The sequence below is a fragment of the Taudactylus pleione genome, unplaced genomic scaffold, assembly GCF_031769625.1.
Source record: "Taudactylus pleione unplaced genomic scaffold, aTauple2 ptg000009l, whole genome shotgun sequence".
NCBI classification, from domain to species: Eukaryota; Metazoa; Chordata; class Amphibia; order Anura; family Myobatrachidae; genus Taudactylus; species Taudactylus pleione.
The window spans coordinates 9,028,670-9,046,212 of record NW_028284412.1 but is presented as its reverse complement, the minus strand read 5'-3'; the positions used below and the strand labels follow the sequence as shown (position 1 = coordinate 9,046,212).

The 17,543-nt window shown below is 40.5% G+C and overlaps 1 protein-coding gene across 1 annotated transcript in view; it reads right to left on the bottom strand.

The window, feature by feature from the left end:
* TNFSF8 (TNF superfamily member 8) overlaps window positions 1–17,543 on the bottom strand; it is an 80,727-nt gene that overhangs the window by 41,234 nt on the left and 21,950 nt on the right. The window contains exon 2 of the mRNA XM_088466414.1: window positions 9,664–9,712. Within this exon, the coding sequence (XP_088322540.1) occupies window positions 9,664–9,712 (49 nt within the window). The remainder of the gene's footprint in view (window positions 1–9,663; window positions 9,713–17,543) is intronic.

Below are 17,543 nucleotides of genomic sequence, written 5' to 3'. Positions count from 1 at the left end.
GGGCAATGGTGTATTTATCAAGATGTCCCAGAACACACACCTGACTTACATGTGTACGGTGTATTGAGAAACATAAAAGGGTATCTGTCAAACGAGTTTCTAGTAGCCATAAAACTCATACTTCAATCATATTCCCAGTAGATGCATACCCGTACTCACACTTTGTGGTGCATGGTAAAATCCCATCAAGGTATCTTTCAATTCTCCACAAAGAACCTCCAGAAAAGCCTCAAGTAAAATGTGTGGGTTTTTTATTCAAAAGTTAACACAGTATAGAGTAAAATGAAGATATTTTTAAAAGTCTTATAAGGGAAGGGGTAAACAGTCCCTTAAAAAATTGCAGCACAGTGCAATAGTGTTTGAAACAGTGTTCTGAGATATGTGCAAAAGCTGTGATAGTGCAGGTGCCGGCTCCAGCACAATCACAACGATGGCATGAAAAAACAAAAACAAAAGCACATACCTCTATTTCAGTGTCAATGCACCTATCCTTAATGCCTCCAGGACCAACGCGTTTCGGGATCAAAACTCCCTTTATCAAAGTGTGGAGGTGCTGCTCCTGATGTCCCATTATATAGTGCTCGTCTGTGGCAAAGTTATGACATCAATTCCGGTTTCGTGTTACAGAAGAAATATAATGAAATACAGTGAAAGGCTTAACACCCGCAATAGTATGTAGCCACACTGGTGCCATATATCTCTCTTAGATGTTATTACTTACTTATGTGTACATACATAATGTGGAATTAGTTGCGCTTGTAAACGGCAGACCGGAAGTGTCTCGGGTCCCGCAAAGGGTCTTGGGAGTTGTAGTTTCGTCTATTGCCGCTTAACCGGAAGTACCTAGAAAACGACCTCCGCAATTGTTTTAATTCTGAATCTCTTACGCTATTCTTGATACTATTATGAATGATGCATTGCCGCTTGTTTATAAGTACTTTTTCAGTGCTTCTTAGCTCTGTCTTTATTAAGGTGGAGGTATTTCTAGGGACGCTTGGGAGTTGTGGTTTCATCTGCATCCATCTGGCCAGAAGTCCCTCTAAGATCAACAGGGTGCTTGGGAATTGTAGTTTAATACAGTCAATCTTCATTTATATTCCCTATATTTGAGGCTTTTATAGGTTGAATGCCCATGAATCTTCTAATATGTGCAGTGGAGCAATCATGTACATTCCTAAAATGGTTGGATAAGTGGTATGTCTGGAGGCCTTTTCTTACATTCCTCAGGTGTTCTGAAATTCTAGTTTTCAACGGTCTTGTTGTGCATCCAATATAGGATAAACCCCATGTACATTCGACTAAATACACTACATTGGAGGTGTTACATGTGATGAAATCCCTTATTTTCATTGTTACTCCATTGATTGATATTTCATTGTATTTAGTGCAGTTATCTTTAATATTTCTACAGCCAATACATAAACCACAGCGATGAAATCCCTTAGTCCGGATCAAATTCCTTGAAGCAACAGGTAGGGTACTTTTAACCAGATGTGTTTTAAGATTTTTTTTGATTTCCTATAAATAAAACTCGGTTTTGCCAGAATGATCTCCTTCAGTATGGGATCTCTGGTTAGAAGATGCCAATGTTTCCGGAACAATTTCTCAACTTGTTTGTGCTGGGTGTCATATTGTGTAATTAATGCCCAGTTTTGTTTGTTATTGTTGTCAGGTCCATTTTCTTTTTTCTCCCTGGGCATAATGAGCTGCATTCTGTCTTTGCTGAGGGTTTATTTGATGGTTTTATTCAGATCTTCCACATTGTAAACTCTTTCTGCAAAGTCATTTTTCATTTGAGTCATTTGTTCTATACAGTCCTCATTTTTAATGCAATTCCTTCTTACCCGAAGGAATTGAGTTTTTGTGACACTTCTGAGCCATTGAAAATGATGTTGACTATTAGTGGGTATAAATGTGTTCACATCTGTGGATTTCCGGAAGGTTTTTGTTTGAATATTACCTTCTTCAACAAAAACCGTGAGGTCAAGAAAATTGATCTGTTCACTACTGTGAGTTAATGTGAAGTTAATATTCATCTCATTACTGTTGAGCACTGAAAAGATTTCCTCCAGACTTTCTCCTGTTCTATTCCATATAATAAACACATTGTCTATGTATCGATACCATTCTACAAGACTTGAGCCCCAAGCTACGCCACCATAAACATGAGTCTCCTCCCAATAGCTCATGAAAAGGTTGGCATAGCTTCGGGCAAACTTTGTACCCATTGCCATTAATTTTTTTCTAAAATAAATTGGATAGCCCAAGATAGAACTTCAAGGCCTTTGGAATGAATGATACAGGTATACAGTGAGTTGTAATTTTATAGAGACAGCACTTTTTGACAAAAGATTTAATACATAAAAATGACCTTACATACAAATATTAAGACATTACAATACAATAGACAAAAAGTAGTGTTTTACACAAAACCGGCCGGTGTGTACACTCATCAATCAGCTAATAGGACCATAAAAAGAGAAATTTTTGTCATATGGTATTAAGAATACACCTTATTTGGTGTCATATAGAGACCATTTTTTTGCAAGCATGAAAAAAATCAATAGCATGAGACTTTATCTGTTTAGAAAAAGCAGATTGGTATGTTCCAAAGATAAGGGTATTAGTCGATGTTCATTGCAAATAATTCCGTGCACTGACTTGTTTAATGGTTAGTACATGCATGCATCCAAGTTTTCAGCTCTATGAATGTTAGTTGTTATGCCCCAGTTGTTAGTAAGCACTTGTGCCAAGAGGGTTAGTAGGCAAGAGGACATTCAGAGCAAGCAATGAAGACAGTTTTTAAATCCCTTATTCATGCAAGCCGGAGTTTTAGACAAGTGAACTCCTTTTGGGAACTCAGGAGCGTAACTAGAACAGTTTAATGCTCCCGTACTCACAGTTCACCCGGGTGATGTGACGAGTGTTAGAGCGCCAGCTGGTTTGGATAAGCAGACCCTTAGTGTTAGAGTGCCAGCTGGTTTGGATAAGCAGACCCTTAGTGTTAGAGTGCCAGCTGGTTTGGATAAGCAGACCCTTAGGGTCTGCTTATCCAAACCAGCTGGCGCTCTAACACTCGTCACATCACCCGGGTGAACTGTGAGTACGGGAGCATTAAACTGTTCTAGTTACGCTCCTGAGTTCCCAAAAGGAGTTCACTTGTCTAAAACTCCGGCTTGCATGAATAAGGGATTTAAAAACTGTCTTCATTGCTTGCTCTGAATGTCCTCTTGCCTACTAACCCTCTTGGCACAAGTGCTTACTAACAACTGGGGCATAACAACTAACATTCATAGAGCTGAAAACTTGGATGCATGCATGTACTAACCATTAAACAAGTCAGTGCATGGAATTATTTGCAATGAACATTGACTAATACCCTTATCTTTGGAACAAACCAATCTGCTTTTTCTAAACAGATAAAGTCTCATGCTATTGATTTTTTTCATGCTTGCAAAAAAATGGTCTCTATATGACACCAAATAAGGTGTATTCTTAATACCATATGACAAAAATTTATCTTTTTATGGTCCTATTAGCTGATTGATGAGTGTACACACCAGCCGGTTTTGTGTAAAACACTACTTTTTGTCTATTGTATTGTAATGTCTTAATATTTGTATGTAAGGTCATTTTTATGTATTAAATCTTTTGTCAAAAAGCGCTATCTCTATAAAATTACAACTTCCTTGGGATCTTTTTTGTGGGTAGTGGCATCTACCCATCTTTTGACAGCAGCTGAACAAAGGTTAAATCAATTTTAATAATTGTGTTATAATTGGCTGGTAAGACAGTGCCTGGTCTTCTTTTTTTCTTTTAAGGTATACAGTGAGGTGACGTCGGCCGATGCTAGTCTGGTGTTTTCAGTCCATAAGAAATCCTTGATTTTTATGATTTTTTGATTTTTATGAGGACGTCTCTTGTATCTTTTAAATAACAAGCGGTTGTGACAAACACAGAAGAGATTATTGAACCACCATCTGAAGAAATGACTTGTCAACAGAAAAAGAAGAAGAAATCAACTTTCTACAAAACCCATATAAGAGGTAACTTAATTGATACTTTTGCCAAAGTGGTGATAGATGAACTGGAAGGACTGGAAAAAACGAAATTAAAATTCAACCTCATGAAGAAGGAGAGGGAAATAATAGAAGATCTTGGCAAAGATGAAAGCAATGTTATCAAACCATGTGACAAGGGAGGAGGAATAGCAATCCTGAATAAAGTTGACTATACTAAGGAGATATATAGATAGCTATCGGATCACCACGACATATAAAAAACTAAAGACGGATCCTACTAATCATATAAAAGAAGAATTACATTAATAGAGAAACATCTGTTGAAAGGTGGAATATCAAAAAAAGAAAGTGAGTACATAATCCTTGATAACCCCATTATACCAACATTATACATACTGCCGAAATTGCTCAAGAATGCGACCAACCCGCCAGGTAGACCTATCATTGCAGGAACAGAAAGCCTAACCTCTAATTTATTGTCAATAATAGATGGGGCTCTGCAACTATTGGTACTGAAGAGTCAGTCATATTTAAAAGATACAAGAGACGTCCTCATAAAAATCAAGGACTTCTTATGGACTGAAAACACCAGACTAGCATCGGCCGATGTCACCTCACTGTATACCTGTATCATTCATTCCAAAGGCCTTGAAGTTGTATCTTGGGCTTTAAACAAAACAGATCTAACCAAGGAAAAAAAGACTTTCTGCTTTAAGCTATCCAATTTATTTTAGAAAAAAATGATTTTTTCTTAAACGGTGACTTTTTTCTACAACGTACCGGTACAGCAATGGGTACAAAGTTTGCCCTGAGCTATGCCAACCTCTTCATGAGCTATTGGGAGGAGACTCATGTTTATGGTGGCGTAGCTTGGGGCTCAAGCCTTGTATAATGGTACCGATACATAGACGATGTGCTTATTATATGGAATGAAACAGGAGAAAGTTTGGAGGAATTATTTTCAGTTCTCGACAATAATGAGATGAATATTAACTTCACATTAACGCACAGTAGTGAACAGATCAATTTTCTTGACCTCACGGTCTTTGCTGAAGAAGGTAATATTGAAACAAAAACCTTCCGGAAATCCACAGATGTAAACACATTTATACCCACTAATAGTCAACACCATTTTCAATGGCTCAGAAGTGTCCCAAAAAGTCAATTCCTTTGGGTAAGAAGGAATTGCAGTAAAAATGAGGACTGTATAGAACAAATGACTCAAATGAACAATGACTTTGCAGAAAAAGGTTACAATGTGGAAGATCTGAATAAAACCATCAAATAAACCCTCAGCAAAGACAGAATGCAGCTCATTATGCCCAGGGAGAAAAAAGAAAATGGACCTGACAACAATAACAAACAAAACTGGGCATTAATTACACAATATGACACCCAGCACAAACAAGTTGAGAAATTGTTCCGGAAACATTGGCATCTTCTAACCAGAGATCCTGTACTGAAGGAGATCATTCTGGCAAAACCGTGTTTTATTTATAGGAAATCAAAAATTTTTAAAACACATCTGGTTAAAAGTACCCTACCTGTTGCTTCAAGGAATTTGATCCGGACTAAGGGATTTCATCGCTGTGGTTTATGTATTGGCTGTAGAAATATTAAAGATAACTGTACTAAATACAACTAAATAATCAATAGCGTAACAATGAAAATAAGGGATTTCATCACATGTAACACCTCCAATGTAGTGTATTTAGTCGAATGTACATGCGGTTTATCCTATATTGGATGCACAACAAGACCGTTGAAAACTAGAATTTCAGAACACCTGAGGAATGTAAGAAAAGGCCTCCAGACATACCACTTATCCAACCATTTTAGGAATGTACATGATTCCTCCACTGCACATATTAGAAGATTCATGGGCATTCAACCTATAAAAGCCTCATGGAGAGACAAAAATATAGAAACTAATCTAACTAAAACAGAGATGAAGCTCATTTTTAAATTGAATACACTAAATCCTAAAGGCTTAAATCAGGACATTGAACTGAAATGGTTTCTCTGACCTTTTTCTATGCTTCACCGATAATTTGTATATCTATTTGAATTTTATTTTTCATACTGTTAGTTATGGGAATCCATCATTTTATCTTAATTTTAATATAATCCTATATATATATATATATATATATATATATATATATATATATTATTTTTTTTTTAATCTATTTAAGTATCTCCCATACATTATTTATATTCATTATATTCTTTATATATACTGATTACTGATATTTTTCTAGAAATATCATTATGGGACTACTATCAGTTATCTGGAATCTTAAATGGCTGCTGTCATACAAAAGAAGCTTCACACCAATAGCAACTAAGCTTAACTATAGGGAATTATCTAAATGAAGATTGACTGTATTAAACTACAATTCCCAAGCACCCTGTTGATCTTAGAGGGATTTCCAGCCAGATGGATGCAGATGAAACCACAACTCCCAAGCATCCCTAGAAATACCTCCACCTTAATAAAGACAGCGCTAAGAAGCACTGAAAAAGCACTTATAAACAAGCTGCAATGCATCATTCATAATAGTATCAAGAATAGCATAAGAGATTCAGAATTAAAACAATTGCGGAGGTCGTTTTCTAGGTACTTCCGTTAAGCGGCAATAGACGAAACTACAACTCCCAAGACCCTTTGCGGGACCCGAGACACTTCCGGTCTGCCGTTTACAAGCGCAACTAATTCCACGTTATGTATATACAGATAAGTAAGTAACAACATCTAAGAGAGATATATGGCACCAGTGTGGCTACATACTATTGCGGGTGTTAAACCTTTCACTGTATTTCATTATATTTCTTCTGTAAAACGAAACCGGAAGAGATGTCATAACTTTGCCACAGACGAGCACTATATAATGGGACATCAGGAGCAGTACCTCCACACCTTGATAAAGGGAGTTTTGATCCCGAAACGCGTTGGTCCTGGAGGCATTAAGGATAGGTGCATTGACACTGAAATAGAGGTATGTGCTTTTGTTTTTTCATGCCATTGTTGTGATTGTGCTGGAGCCGGCACCTGCACTATCGCAGTTTTTGCACAAATCTCAGAACACTGTTTCAAGCACCTATACTATTGCACTGTGCTGCAATTTTTTAGGGGACTTTTTACCCCTTCCCTTATAAGACTTTTTTTGGCATTTTTAATTATCTTCATTTTACTCTATGCTGTGTTTTCTTTTGAATAAAAAACCCACACATTTTACTTGAGGCTTTTCTGGAGGTTCTTTGTGGAGAATTGAAAGAGACCTTGATGGGATTTACCATGCACCACAAAGTGTGAGTACGGGTACGCATCTACTGGGAAAATGATTGAAGTATGAGATTTATGGCTACTAGAAACTCGTTTGACAGATACCCTTTTATGCTTCTCAATACACCGTACACATGTAGGTCAGGTGTGTGTTCTGGGACATCTTGATAAATACACCATTGCCCATAAAGAAACCAATACGTGCTTTGCATCACACCTCACTCATGTAAGTGAGGTGTGTTACAGTTCTGCCCTTCAGTGAACTGAGTTATAAGTAATATTTATAAGATTTATATATACCTCGCACGTGGAGGTCACATATCACTATGCAAGTAATTTATAACCTGTCTTGTGTATGAAATAAGTCCCAATACCCCGAGAATACATACCCCTAGACAACGTTTGGATACAAACCTCCACATAAGCATATTTGAAGTGCTTGCATTCTAATAACAATATAGTAGTTTATTATTCACTGGAAGAGTCTACACATTTTTCCTCCTTATATAATTTATTTCTATATAAACAATCATATCTGGATGGATGACTTCTGAGGAAGACGACCAATAACAACGCCTGTAACAGAAGGAAGAACGCTATCCTACAATTTTTAGGATAAGTATTTTCCTGTGTATTTCCCTTGGTTTCACGCACAGACAGCGCCCCCACTCAATCCTATTGCACTTCTTGTTCATAACCACTACTACCACCTGCGCCTCCAGTCACCCGAGGAGCTTTAGAGTGGCACAACCACAGATCAGTACTGTTGCTATCGGCAAAAAATCAGCTAAGCAGCACCTCGCAGGGTGTACTGCACTTGACAGAGGGAGACTGCTGGCAGCTGCCACGGAAATAGAGAGTTGGGTAACTTTCTCATGGAAACATAAAGCAGAGCGGAGTGCAGCAGCTGCCAGAACTTGCAGTGAGTCCCTGGCCCTCTGTGGATGAAGTATAATGATGGATGGAGTGAGGAGGAGACTATGGAGGGGTTACTGCAGCGGTGGCTGGAACTTGCAGTGGGTCCCTTGTGGAGGATCTATAGGAATGGGTCTCAGGGTCAGGTGAGTATACTGTCCCGGTGGCAGTGCAGAGGGTGTAATAAGAAGCAGGCGGACACTAGCAGCTAGTGTCCGCCTACTTATCATTCATTTGTGGGAAAGTTTTCTCTACGATTGGTTGGTAAAAATCAAACATGTTGGACCAACCTTTTTTTAATTTTTTTCAGCGTGTAGGAGCAAACGAGTGATTATCATTTGCTCCCACACACTAGACAATTATCATTCCAACCAGCCAACTAGTTGGCTGTTTAGAATGATATCGTCCTGATGTACGGCCAGCATAAAGTTAGCCCTGAGTAATGGCTTTAGAAGTATTTAAACTTAGCTTGGAACCTGCTTCTGAAACTCTGACTAATTTAGTAGCACTATGGCCCTGATTCAGAGCCGGACGCTCTTTCAGTGCGCTCGCTCCGAATCAGGGCATTTTTTTTTTACTGGAGCCGGCCTCCTGGCCGCTCGCTAAGCTGTGGGTGAGCACCCACAGCTTTTGCGAGCGGCCAGGTGATGGTCGCGATGGTCTTGACCATCGCGACCATCGGGCTTGCGACGAGACCCTTGTGGTAGGGTCTCATCTGCCGCAACAAGCCCCAGTGAGCTTCCGGCTCTAATAGAGCGACGGAGCTGCCGTCGCTTGCTGGGGCTTGTGCATGCACATGCCGGAGCCGGTGTGCGCATGCGTAGTGGTGGACCATCGACCCGCTTGCGAGTGCTGTGCGCTCGCGAGTGGGTCTTAATCAATATATTCTTTAAATTGATCTGATTCTAAAGCATTATTACATCAGGGTGTATTCTTAGCATAAATATATCTCTGTTTTGTTTTTAACACTGCTGCCTGGTCACCTGTCTGCATATCAATCAGTGTTGATAAATGCTATACAAGAAGGTTTTAGAACTATAGATTAAAGACAATATAATAAAATGTATAACATGTATTGAGCATTATATAGTTTGCATCCAGAGTTGGATTAGGAAAAGGCCCCAAAGCAAAATATAGCACAGATGATAGAGGTTAGATTTATAAAACCATTAAACAGCAATATTCACATCTGTTTGGTGAGTGCCAGCAGATGAGGTTTGTATTTATCTAGTTACTAAACATTTTTTTTTAGAAATACTGCAGTGTTATTGAGAGTGAAGTTGGTCAATGTTTCACTACGTCACCAACAAGGGAAGTGAAATTGGCAGATTGCCTGACAAAGATTAGTGACATGAAACCTTGTCAGGTTCTTGTTATTACTGATATACGGGGCGTCCCCATGAAAGAAATTGACACTCATTTAAATACAATGTCTCTTACCTTGTGGTTGCGTGCTTTGCCCTGCTACAGATTCTGCTGAAGGGGACCCCTGAAATGAATAATATAAACAAAACTATTTTTAATAGAAGACTCTTAAGAATAGTAAATTATTTGTACACGGAAATAAGGAAATCTGTGTGCACTTACAGATCTGCGCAGCTACATTGTTGTCCATAGCGTAGCGAATCGCGCTATGCATGGCGGGAGATGGATTCCCGTGAATGGAGACGCGCATTCGCTTCTCTATAGGATATAATGGGAGATGCATTCCCGCGATCGGGGGCATGCTTTCGTGTCTACATAGGACTGAATGGAGACGAACTCCCGCGATCAGGGATGCGTCATAGCGTAGCTTGGCACATAGCGCGATCCGTGGCACGATCAGCCACAATGAACGTGGGCATATCTGTAGCACCGATTTATTGAGTACACATGGTTAAGAAGATGACAGTGGAAAATGCTGGTCTCCGTGCAATTCCGGAGGTTTAACTGCTAGATTTAAAGAAGCAATTAGTTTTAAGGCAAAATCTACTTGTTTTTGCTTTAAAACTAAATGGCCCTTTAAATCTAGCGGCTATATCCCCAGAATAGCTTCGGGACCAGCAAATCGGAGCCTAATACATTTGTGCCTGTGTATATATTATACTTGTGGTCATGCACTTTTCCTTTGCAGATTGTAGAAATATCAGCATTAATCAGTGGTTTGCAATAGGAGCCCCAACCCCAAAAGTTAAAAGTAACTTTTTATTGACAACACTTGCTTTATTTAAAGCAGAAAAGTCATACAATACAACATGTGCTTTGACATATATTAAAAAAAAGATACTTATAAAAATGATGATGTATTTTTTTGTTGATATTTTGTATTTTTGTTCTCATTTTTAAATTAAATAATACATTTAATTTGGGGCATTTGGGTTATGTCACAGTTTCAGTGGTGTGGTAAGTGTCATTGTACAGTCAGGTACTGTCGTGTGTGCAGCTTTGTGGTTTAGTTTTTTCACTTTTGTTTAAACAATTTTGAGTTTGTGAATCACCGGTCTTTGTCAGAACAAGTTTGTATACATGTCTGTACATGTACTGCAGTTACACTTGTAGATTTGGGAAATACTATTTCACTTACTTAGGCAACTGGGTACTTGAGTAACACTCAAAGGCTAATTTTAATTACCTGTGAGCCAACTCACTGGATACACACTATGTCGACCCGCCAACCTATCTGGCGATTGGTAAGTGTATACACACTTACCAATTTGTCTGCCTGATGTGCCGGGCTTGACAGCTCAAATGGGCGGGCATTTAAATAGCCAACAGTAAAGCATCCTGAGACCATTCATGTGTGGGGTTGCTTCTCAGCCAAGTCAGTGGGCTTACTCACAATTTTGCCTAAGAACACAGCCATGAATATAGAATGGTAACAAAACATCCTCCAAGAGCAACTTCTCCCAACCATCCAAGAACAGTTTGGTGATGAACAATGCCTTTTCCAGTATGATGGAGCACCTTGCCATAAGGCAAAAGTGATAACTAAGTGGCTAAGGGAACAAAACATTTCAATTTTGGATCCATGGCCAGGAAACTCCCCAGACCTTAATCCCATTGAAAACTTGTGGTCAATCCTCAAGAGGCGGGTGGACAAACAAAAACCCACAAATTCTGACAAACTATTGAATACGCAAGAATGGGCGGCCATTAGTCAGTATGTGGCCCAGAAGACAGCATGCCAGGGCGAATTGCAGATGTCTTGAAAAAGAAAGGTCAACATTGCAAATATTTACTATTTGCATAAACTTAATGTAATTGTCAATAAAAGCCTTTGACACTTATGAAATGATTGTAATTGTACTTCAGTATACCATAGTAACATCTGACAAAAAGGTCTAAAAACACTGAAGCAGCAAACTTTGTGAAAACCAATACTTGTGTCATTCTCAAAACTTTTGGTCATGGCTGTACATTTACACAGAGACGCCAAGCAGTGTTTTTATGGATGTGTTTAGACCATTGCTGTGACATTTGTAAAGAGCTAAACATCCTGCAAACTATTTATTAGAAACTTTTATTGGTTAATGCACGGACTTATATTTTATCTGAAACTATTTACCGACACGAACTTGGTTCATTGTGAAATCCAGTCCTATAATTGTGGGACACTATGTTACAATTGCAACAGCATAAGTGGAGACACATTTGATTCAATTGGTATCAATGTGATATTGATAAGATTTTGGGGCCCCATTTCTATGTCGTGTTTTATTGAGCCTTATTTCTTTTTATTAGTCATATTATATACAGTGTTTTTATTTATGTAATTTGACTAAAAGTGTTTTATTTTATTTTATTTATTTATGTTTATTTTCATTTATAAAATCAATTACTGTATAGATTGAATTGTTGCTATCTTCATTCACTAGTGGCAGTGCTCCGTACTAGAATAGTTTTTTTCCGTTGCCGACAATCTGGCTGCCTCTTTCGGGAGAGGCAGCCAGTTTGACACAGCAAGGAGTGCGTGACGCTGTTTTGTGGGTGGGGGCGTGACTGGCCCCGCCCACACTACACAATGCCGAGATTACCGGTACTGTGTAGCCGAGGGCGGGGCCACGATAACGCAATTCAGTGCGTATCACGTTATAAGTTCCCCCCGGATAGGCAAGGTGAGAGCAGACACTGGCGGGGGGTCCGTATGGGTGGTGCCGGCTGAGAGACTTGCACACTCTTCCGGGGTGGATCTGGAGCTACACCCGATTTTCAGAGAGTAGGTAAGTATGGCATAGTTTATAGTAGGTGCAGCTGCTATGGGGCATGGCCCATCCCCTCCAACCAGTTACACTTCCATAGGGCAGGCGTTCACATCCTGAGTGGCGGGGGTGCCTTTCATTTTTTAGCAGTAGGCTGCTGCAGGGCAGCACATCTGCTGTCCCAGCTGGCTGCATCTCTCCCTCACTGATGCTGGGAGGAGGTGTGGCTGTGTAAAGCCTGCTGGGACATCCCCCCAGACCACGACCATTTATACTCCCAGCACCAGTGAGGAGAGATAGAGCCTGCAGGGACAGCCCTGCATGAGGCTCAGGAGGTGAGCGCCTGTCCCGCTCTGTATAGTGTATTGCGGCGGGCGTGTACATTTGGCTATGTGGCCCATATAGGTCTTGCTCCGCCATTGGTTCCAGCATTTCCACATTTTTGCAATGTCACTTTGTCCCACTCGCCCCTGATTGAATTGACTTCTAATTTAAGTTTACATTATTAGGTAACATGACATTTTGTAACAGAGTCCCAAACCTACAGTTTAACATAATTTACAGTTTTTACTCTTTTTAATTATTTGTTTTTAATAAGTGTTTTATGATAAATATTTAGGATAAAATAGGTATATAGGTTTTTACAGGATATGGTACACAAAGGGGGAGATGTACTGAGCCTTGGAGAGTGATAAAGTAGAGCGAGATAAAGTACAAACCTATCAGCTTCTAACTGCCATTTTTCAAACACAGCCTGTAAACTGACAGGAGCTGATTGGTTGGTACTTTATCACTCTCCACTTTATTACTATTCAAGTACATCTTACAGCTTAGTACATCTCCCCCAAAATAAACTTGACATAGAACATTATTTTTAATAAATATTAAGGCCGGGATGTACTAAAGCTGAAACTGCAGTATATCCCCAGAAATGTTTTTTTTCTCTGCATTTTACATATGTACTACGCACCTCGTAGGTAACGTGAAGGTGGCATTACCCAATAGAAGCCTATGAGCTTCTTAATGATACCCTTGCCCTGAGAGGGATCCCATCGGATCCCTTCCATCACCCCCAGTGGCCGGCGCCCTTCTGACGCCAGAGGGACTTCTGAGTTTTAAACCCAGATGTCCCTCTGTCCTGGGTCATTGCAAAGGACAGCTCTAATCGGGAGAGCTGTCCTTTTCGATGTGCATCGCATTTCTAGCTACATACCGCGGTAATAAAACTGTGGTATATACGTGAAGGGAGGCAGAATTTCCCGCATCGTGGTAGCGATGCTTATTACATCCCGCCCTAACACCCCAAATATTTATGATGTATGATATATAACACAGTGGGCCTGATTCAAACCTGGTCGCAAAGCCACGATCGCACGCTATGGCCGATAGTCGCCCGTCTGCGCATGCATGTGCGTCGCAGTGCGCGAGCCAGTCACTGCGATCGTGCGCTCGTAGCACAAAGACTGAGCACTAATTTGAGTGACAGTGCCGTTTGTGGGTATTAACAGGGGAAGGTTCTGGAAAACGGGGGAGTGGATGAACGTACGCAGGCGGGTCTGAGTGTCAAAACAGCATTCATCGGGCGTGCATAATTAGCATGGAAGCGTCATTGTACACGTCACCTGGTTGTATTTCAGCCTGCAGTGAACACAGTACTTGCAGCGGGGTAGGGTCTACATCAAGGGCTGCGAGCAGCTCCGATGGCTCTCGATGTTACTGAATAATCATACACTTCCTGGAGATGACGTGTGCTAAGAAAGAAAAGTGTCATTACACCGGCATGCGATCACTCTGCCGCCTCCCTCTAAGACATAGAGGGCGTCCTTAAGCCTGGCAGTGCGAACATGGCATTTGCATACCCGACACCCTGACAGTTGCGAAAGTGCGCTGCGTTTCATCCGGGTCTGAATTGCCCCCAATGTTCCCATCTCAATTCCTCAGGAAACCCTAAATATTGCATGTTCTACAAATCTCACAAAATCACAAGTGAAATAATTAGCACCACCTGTGGATCTTTTAAAATGAGTCACTCAGTAATGAATACCCTTGTGCTCCAGCGAGGAGATATGGAAAACATGCACATCCCTGGGGACTGAAGTAATTTATATATGCTTACCATACTATCCCTTTCATGAATACACAGGTTCTGTGGCTGGCTAAAACCCACCTGATAGGCCAAGTTCTTTTTCCTGAAATGGAGACAGCTGTGTCATTAGTCATGGGGCAAAATTTAGATTTGGATTGAATGCTTTTCGGCGGTTTGGGTATATGTGCTGTAGGTGCAGAATTAGAAATATCCACACATCTACCAAAATGTTCCTTTAGTCATAACGATCTATTCAACTTATACATATGTATTTACCAGGACACAGTCATTATCCCAACAAAGTGGATGCCAGTGCTTAGAATATAGGTGCCAGAATCCCGACACCTGTCAGAATCCCGGCGCTGGTAGTAAGTAGCAGGGTTAGGGGGAGGGTTAGGATTAAGGTTAGGGGTTAGGGTTAGGAACTAGGGGGAGGGTTAGGTTTAGGCACTAAGGTGGGAGGGTTAGGTTTAGGCACTAGGGGGGAGGTCAGGATTAGGCACCGTCGAGGGAGGGTCGGGGTTAGAAGTAGGGAGAGGGGGAGAGTTAGGATACTGACCAACAGGTGTCGGTATCCTAACCCTGTTGGGATGCTGACATCAGGATTCTAACAGCCATGATCCCGAGTGCCAGCATCCCGTACCCAACCCCTATTTTCCATTGGAATGCATCCTGTCTCATTATTGCCACAAATGAGAGTCCTTTAGAAAGGACTTTAGTTTCCATGGAGTATATTTACTTAGCAGTGTTAGGATACAGAGTGAAAATTGATAAGTCTGTGATAAGGTGCCAGCCAATCAGCTTCCAACTGTCATTTTGCAAACACAGCCTGTGAGATGACAGTTGGGAGCTGATTGGCTGGCACCTTATCACTTTCTTATCACTTTTCACTCTGTCTCCTAACATTGCTTAGTAAATAGACCCCCATATCCATTAAAGACGTAGTGGACAAATTGAATACTATGTTTTTTATTTCCGTTGAGGCTTTTTGCTTACTCTGCCTCTTGCTGCCTCATTTCAATCTAAATATGACCCCATGACTCATAAACCCTCTATTAAAACTTTTACAAGGATCCTGGAAGAAGAGGGATTAAAACAACAGGACCCTCAATCTAATTACTTGTCAAGCGAAGAAAGAACAACAGACTTTGAATATTTAAAAATAATAGAACTGATATTATAATTCGTCATGGGGACAAAGGGGGAGCTGTAGTTGTGCAGGGCTTGACCGCATGTAATTGTGAATGTTTGAGGCAATTACAGACTGTCGAAGCCGGATAATTGGCTGAGACAGGATCGGTTTAAATTAAATCTGCACAACGCCATTTTGCGAATGGCAATGAGACGCCATTTTGCGACTGGCCACCCAGCGCCATTTTAGTGAATCTCGCCCATTATAAGTACATACGGAGATGCTATTATTTAGCGTTGTGCGATTCCCACGCAATAGAAAGAAGTTGAAAGTCCTCACATTATAAATACAGACAGTCACTAAAACATATAAAATGATTAACCCTGCAAAACACGTACCATGGTGTACTCCACAAACATGTAGTCGCACAACGCTAACTAGCGTCTTTTCCCAAAATCCCAATATGTACACACTGCACACTTACATAAAAGGTTACCTAGCATAAAAGTGTCCAAGGTTTATTCAGTATTATTAATGCTGTGAAATAAATGTAATTTGATATCTAAGGTTTAGTACATGGTAAGCAGACCGTGTTTGGTGTTGTGCTGATCCACTGTGTCTTTGCAGATTTCCGGTACCATTGGTGAGAAGATCGCAACATGTGTCTGCAAACTATGGACTATAGAGAGTTAAACATTAAAATGTACTTTGTAATGTAGCCAGCTTAGATTTAGTATGCAGCGGGAAAAAGGACACAAAAGCTGTTGGAGGCTGATTTGTGTCCATTTGAATTGACCTATGAACTATACTGTAACAGAAGAACCAGGAAGAAGAACCAATGGAATCATGCCAACCTGTTCTATTGTATTGCCTATCTCTGCTAGTGTATATATGTGGGCTCTCTAAACTTGGATGTCAGTCTTCTTGCCTTGCTGTTGACGGAGGTTTCTATATTGATGCCGGTATCTGGGTCCAGAACGGGTGCGTATGTAACAACTGTACCTTGGGTCTGTATGATTTATTTGCGCTAATTGTATTTAGATCACAGCATGTAACCATCTGTTTTTTATATTGAATAATAACTTTTTGTGCTTTGGAACCACACTCAGTCTGTATGCATTTATTTCTCGTGCGACTCATTACGCTAAATAATGACAATTTTAGAAGGTATAGATAGGTAGGAATCCATAGGTAGGAATCCATAGTTGGGGGTTCGCAGTGTGAATCACGCTACCGGTCACTTGGTAACACTCGGTCAGCGAACTCTCAGCAAAAGGGTGGAGGTGCCATTGCAGGAGAACGCATTGTGCCTTCAAAAATCTGCTGCCACTTTCTTATAAAAGGACTACTGACAGCAATCCAATTGCCTAAGGCAGTGGCGGTAATTAGGTGTAACATGTGAGGATGATCCAGTGTCACTGGGCAACAACAGGGCAGAGGAAGCTGCAAAATGGGCAGCAGGGTTAAAAATTAATTTACCAACTGAACAAATGATGACTTTTCAAATGATTGACATGCTGAAATTAATTGAGATGCAAAATTTGTGTTCCATTCAGGAAAAGGCAGTCTGGAGGTCCAAGGGATGTGGGCAAGAGTCTTCTGGACAAGGTAAGCCAGTGGCTCCCAAGGCGTACTACCCAAGCCTGGCTGAGGCAGTGCACGGTCTGACTCACTTGGGAAAGCAAGGTATGTGCAAATTGGTGAGAGCATACTGGTGCGCACCAGGTTTTTCTTCTCAAGCGGAGAAGAGAGCAATGTCCTGTCTGACCTGCTTGAGGAAAAACATTGGGAAAATGATCCCTGCCGAACCATCCCACATTCCTCCGACTGACGGACCTTTTCAGGTAATACAAGTTGATTTCATCCAATTGCCACCCTGCAGGAATCTTAAGTATGTATTAGTGTGCACTGACGTGTTTTCTAA